The sequence below is a fragment of the Sapajus apella genome, unplaced genomic scaffold (assembly GCF_009761245.1).
Source record: "Sapajus apella isolate SASKATOON/1434 unplaced genomic scaffold, GSC_monkey_1.0 scaffold16, whole genome shotgun sequence".
NCBI classification, from domain to species: domain Eukaryota; kingdom Metazoa; phylum Chordata; class Mammalia; order Primates; family Cebidae; genus Sapajus; species Sapajus apella.
The window spans coordinates 5,962,853-5,968,852 of record NW_022436956.1 but is presented as its reverse complement, the minus strand read 5'-3'; the positions used below and the strand labels follow the sequence as shown (position 1 = coordinate 5,968,852).

The following is a 6,000-nucleotide window of genomic DNA, read 5'->3' as shown; positions in this document are numbered from 1 at the left end:
CTTTCTAGTAAGAGACCTGAACGTGCCCACCCGCTGGCCGGCGGGTGGCAGGACAAGCACTAAGGTGCACATGAGGGACACTGCCCCTGGGAGCGACCGGCCAGGGTCTTGGCCGCCGGCCGGGGTGGGGCGCGCTCCCCTCACCGCGCGAACACTCCTGCACACACACCTGGAGCGCGTCCCGGGGGAGGGGGGAGGGGGAGGAGAGCCACAGCGAGCGTCTTAAAATAGAGAGCCAGGCAGAGGAGTGCTAGACACCAGAGCGGGAGGCGGCGAGCGAGAGCCGCCGGGCACTAGGCGCGCAGGTCAGCGCCGGAGTGGCACGGGCGGGCGGGGGTGGGGTGGGCGCGTACGCCCCTCAGCACACACTCCGCACCCGGCCCTGCAGGAAGCGCACGCTGATTGACAGCTGCGTTGTCCCAAAAAGGCTCGGTGAAGATGCTGATCTGCGGGTGGGTCTAGACGCGCGGCAGGCGCGCCCGCTACCCGCTCTCCTCCGCGCGCCTCCCGAGCCCAGTCGCCTCCCCGGCTGCCAGGAGCGGGGCCAAGGCCCCGCCGTCGCGCCAGCCCCGGGGTCCGGGCCGGCCGGGCACTCGCAGCCGCGCTCGGGCCGGCGGGCGCTCGCCCCGGCTCACCATGCACTGCCACGCCGAACTGAGGCTGAGCTCGCCCGGCCAACTCAAAGCAGCCAGGCGGCGCTACAAGACTTTCATGATCGACGAGATCCTCTCCAAGGAGACCTGCGACTACTTTGAGAAACTTTCCCTCTACTCCGTGTGCCCGTCGCTGGTCGTGCGACCCAAGCCCCTGCATTCCTGTACGGGTAAGACGCTCCGCTGGGGGATTAGTGGGGTGCGATAGCTTTCACGTCCGTGTCGGTCGCTTGTGTTTTGCGACCCGAGGGCGACAGGAAGGGCTAAGTTAAGGGATTCTTTTCTTGCGCCTCCGCAAGCGGTGGGCAACTGCGACACGGCGGGGAAGGGCCACGCGAGGTGTCGATCGCACAAGTGGAAATAAAATAAAGGCGGCACGGCCTCAGGAGTGGGCTGCTCGCGCAACGCCTGATTGTTGCAGCTGCAAGTTCAAACACTTGACCGGGTTCAGCGCCTAAATCATTGTTTCAGGAAGTGGTGTTGTGGATTTCAAACTTGAGCTTGGCAGCCTTGCATCTCACCTTGAGGTAACTTGTCCAACCTCCTACTGTCTCCACTGTAAATTTTACAAGTAAATCAATATCCTGAGGTTCCCAACAAAATCCCAAATTCACTGAACTTTGCTTAAAATGATCGCCCTCTGGGAAAGTAGTTCTGAAGTCCAGTGCCGTTGTGGCACAAGCGGAAAAGGTCACCCCTGTTTGTCTTAAGCGACGAAAACCAGCAATGATAACAATAAAAACATCACCCAAACCTGGTTTTCTCTCTTCACAGGAGCTAAGACCAATAGGAAAAATAAAGAGAACTTAATACATATATTGAAAACGTAGTAGGGTTTCTATTAAAAATAAATCCGAGATATTTTTTAAACTTTGAAGGCATTAAGAGAAGCTCCAGGTTTCAAAGTGTCTCGGCATTCTTAGGATTTAGGTTATGGGACATGGTATAATAAAACGAAAAAGAAGTAGGAACACTTTTAATCAGAAAAAACGTTATTGACTGTGCTTTTCCATTAAAGGTTAACATAATGTACTTCCAAACCAAAAGAATTTTTGAGGTTATGTTAGTTGTATGGGAGGCATGAGATAAATTAAATTGCCCTTACAATGAAAAAAAATGAAAGGCCAGCAGTTTTGGAAAATATTTTTTGGAACAGTCAGGCCAAAAGTTGCTAATGTGCAATGTGTGGAATCCTGTATTTCTCTAGGTTCCATTGATAGTCCCTATATGACAATCAATAAACATGTGATAAATAATACAGTGAAGTTCTTTTAAAATCAAATTGTTCCTACATGTATTTGGTTGTAAAATGTATCCTGTATTCAGTTATGCCTTTTTAGAGTTAATTTGTCTGTAAGGTGGAATTAGGCCTGATATCCCATGACAAGCCTTGTAATATTGAATTTTTAAAACCAAGAAAAATATGAGACAAGGAACAAATAAGAAATTTTAGAAACAAGGTAGATCTCCTGAGTGTTGATATTTTTATATTTGTGAGTAAGTGATGTGTGTGACCCTTGGATACATATATACTGAATGGTGTGGTAGGTTGAATATTGTTTTGAGCACAAATCATCCTTTGCTGTAATAACTCAATTCCCTTTGAGGAAAAAGAGGATCTGTTTCAGTCATTAACATTGCATATGGGACATTCCCAGGACAAAACAGAACAACTTCTAAGCACCTAGGTAGAGCCTAATGCCGGCATAATTTTCAGTGACTTTGAGCTCTGCGTTGACTTGAAGGCTGCTTTTCCTGGCTTATAGGAGTCATAGAATTGGATCATAGAAGAAAATGTGGCAGAAGAGTAGTAATAAATGGCTGCAGAGAATAGTCATTTAGTCAGAGGTGGCTGAGTAAGTGCTGTGTTTTATTGAACCTTGTGTGAGAAATAAATAAGAGGAAAATAAAATGATTCATATGTAGTTCTGTGAGTGTTATAAGTGAAATGCACATAGGTCACAGACTAAAGTATTGCTCAGTCTTGTGGTTTTCGAAGTACACTGATCGTTCGTGACAGAGGGTGGTTGTTGGCCATGGTTTTCTGGTCCCATTATTCCAGTGTGTTCTTCTTTCAGATTGTTAGTTGAAAATGTGTCGTGATTTTACTCTAGTTGAGATTAAAATATAGAAACTGGGATTTGCTGGTGGAATTAAACCCATAAAAACTGGCTACAAAAGTTCATACTTTCAGATCATAAGCCTTCAGTAGGTTTACAATTACAGTTAAAGCCTTACATGTATTAGATCATGGGAATCCCATTAGTGACTTCTCAGGGGTTTTGCAAATACCATACTTTCAAAGCATTTTTGTTGTTTTTAACTGTTAAGGTCAGGATAAAAATCTTGGATTAGTTGAACGTAATCTTTTGTCTTATTAATTAAAAAAAAACAACAATAAGTTGCTGGTATTCCTAATTAAACCGTAATTTTTTTCTTTTCTTTTTTTTCTTTTGCTAGATAGAATGAAATATTTATCACTTTTGGTGGAAGCAATGCATAAAAAGTTTAAGTGAAAGGCATACATTGGAATTAAAGTTACTGAACTTTCTCAGCCTTTCATTTACTGATTTAAGGTTTAAATAAGTGTAACAGAAGTGAACTGCATCAGGTAAAATAACGGAAACTAAGAGAAAAAAAGTTCTCAAAATAAAAAAGTTACCAGCATGTACACTAAGTGCATAAAATTGGGGTGGAAAGAAAACTACAGCATTAAAAAAAAGCACACACTGCATAATGAAACAGTTCATGCTGTATAGATTTAGTAACCTAAAGGTCAATTTATGATACCAAATCTCAGGCAGAACAGCATGTATTCAAGCAAACCAAGAAATGGAAATAGTTTTCATCAGGCAGATAATCACCTGACAGGAATTTATTGTTAGACACTCTAGCCTTGATGGAATCCTCACCTTCCAAAAATTACTTTTTAATAGGCTCTTTCTTATTATAAACACAATAATTTTAGTTCTAGAAAGCTGTCTCTAAATTTCTTTCGGTTTCCTAGTACATCTTGTAAATCACCCCAATAGATGCTGCAAAAGGGAATCCTTTCCCTGTAAGCCCCACCGCAGGAAGGTTTATCATTACATTTAAACTAAAATTTAAACAGCTAAGCCCAAAGAACGCCTCCATCTGAAAACAGTTGTGTCTTTCAGGCCACTGGTGAGGGGTGGAATATGTTTAGAATTAAGTTAGTATATAACAAGTTGGTTTTATTTTTAAATCTGTACACAGTAATCCCCATTCAGAAGGAAGTATGTTGCCATTTAGAAATCAGAAATGAGTTCTCAAACTTCAGACCATTCACCATCATTACAAAAACCAAAAAAGAAGTGCGTTGTAGGGTATCATAAACACTCTTTAACCTTAGGATGCTCTATTTTCTTTTTCTGGTCGTGATTCATGTTTCTTGGTGGAAAAGCCACTTGAAGAAAGTTGGCTTCTTAGGGTCAAATAGTTTGCAGAGGCGTCAACATGGTCGTTTTGGAAGGCTCTGCCTTTCAGCCTGGTCTTTAGAATCAGGCAATTTCTAAATTTGAGGCATATTGAGAACAAATGGACAACTTCCTTCACAAAAATAAGGGTCGTTACAATTTACCCTAAGGGTTTTCACTTGAAGATACTGATAAATGAACCCATGGTACTAATTACTTTTATTACAATTTTTATACTTAGAACCTATTAGCTTACATTTACACACGCACACTTGTGGGCAGGTGACTGTAGATACTTGGACATTTTACAACCTGTGAAGAGGATGAGACTTTTAATTATTCCACTAACCTATAGTCTAATTCCTTTCTCCTTTTCTGGCAGAATGGTTCTGTTGAATCTCTCACCTCTCTCTGACCTTTGGTGGTTAGTCCTACAGAGCTGGAGGGGATCATCAGATCATATATCAATATCCTCAAACAGAAGGTATTTTTTTGCAAAATGCCAGAGTCACGTCAGTGCTTCAGTATAGATTCAGTCCACTCTCTATGCCACCGTCCTCCTTGTCCGAGTACTCAGGAATCAGGAAGACTTTTCCAACTTGGTTACACACGCGGGACTAACCCGTGCAGCCACACCCAGGCGACAGTCAACCAGCCAATTAGGAGGGACATTTGGGGAAGGGTGTTTATCTTAGGAGGTGGCGTTGAGAACATTTTATCCTTTGGTGGATCCAAGAGAAGCAAGTTCTTCGGGGTAGTGTCCTTGGGTGCATTTTTATCACAAACACTGGGTGTCATCCCAGCAAAAAATTAAACGCAGTGCAGACATATATAATGTCTGGTTTAGGAGTTAGGGAGCTGGCTGGTGCTTCATGGAGTTGGTTCTGGTGACTCTCCAAATCTCAGCTTGGTCTTTTTCAGAGACCCAAACCGGTAGGATCTCGGTAACCTGAGATTTGGACACTGGAATGTTAATGGAGAAACATAAACCAGGGTCTGGGAAAATGATCATTATCAACAAACATTTGTATTTCTGCCAGAGGCACATAGGCTGTTATTAGCAATTACTCATAACTGCTTCTCCTGTTCCCATTGCAGGGGTAAATAAATAGAGGGATGCATGGGATCTGAGACTCATCCAGGGTCAGAATATGTTTGGAACTTAGCTCTTTCGGGATCCTTAGCTGTTATCTTGCTACTCTTGAAGTTTTATAACTTTTGTTAGCGATGCCAAGAGGTTCCTTAGGAGTCAGTTTTAACTCACGAATAGTTCATTAGCAGTGTCTTCTCTAGCTCTGATTTTTCTACTAGCAAACGAGAAAATGACTAGACATTTTGTTCAGGGTTGAAATGCTTCTCCGAATGTCCACTCTTCAGTATCATTTAATTCAATAATTTAATTCAACAAATGTTTATATTTGCTTGGTGATGGTGTTGTCATTGAGCCATTATTTTGAAGTTTATTCTAACTTTTGACTAGCAGTTAGGGTGTTTTTAAAAATCCCTCTCAACTGCTAGTAGAACCATGGCTAAGCCCTTCTTTTTTTTTTTTTTTTTTTTTTCCTAGTGTATGTGATAGGCCGTTTGGAATTGGGATAGGGGAACATTCTGACAATTTAATACTTTTGCTTACCATGTGGAATTTTCTCTTTGAACTCTACCTACAGGGTGTTATCAGCAGCAAAATTGTCAAACCAACTTTGCTAAATACAACTCGGGTGAAACTCTATTATGAAGCTGATTTCCTACAGATATGTTTGTTTTTTGTTGGTTGTATTTCTGGATCCAAGACTGGATTTGTGATAGAAATGCGGACAGTATAAAGTTATTAGTTTTAGCATACCCTAGAAATTAGAGTAAAAAGATTAAGTGCAACGCATCCCAAAAATCCAATATGAAAAAGAGTAAGG

The 6,000-nt window shown here is 42.3% G+C and overlaps 1 protein-coding gene across 1 annotated transcript in view; it reads left to right on the top strand.

The window, feature by feature from the left end:
- Positions 1-319: 319 nt before the first annotated feature.
- Positions 320-6,000, top strand: part of BARX2 (BARX homeobox 2) — a 77,042-nt gene continuing 71,361 nt past the window's right edge. The window contains exon 1 of the mRNA XM_032284995.1: positions 320-823. Coding sequence (XP_032140886.1) covers positions 637-823 — 187 coding nt within the window. The 5' untranslated portion in view covers positions 320-636. The remainder of the gene's footprint in view (positions 824-6,000) is intronic.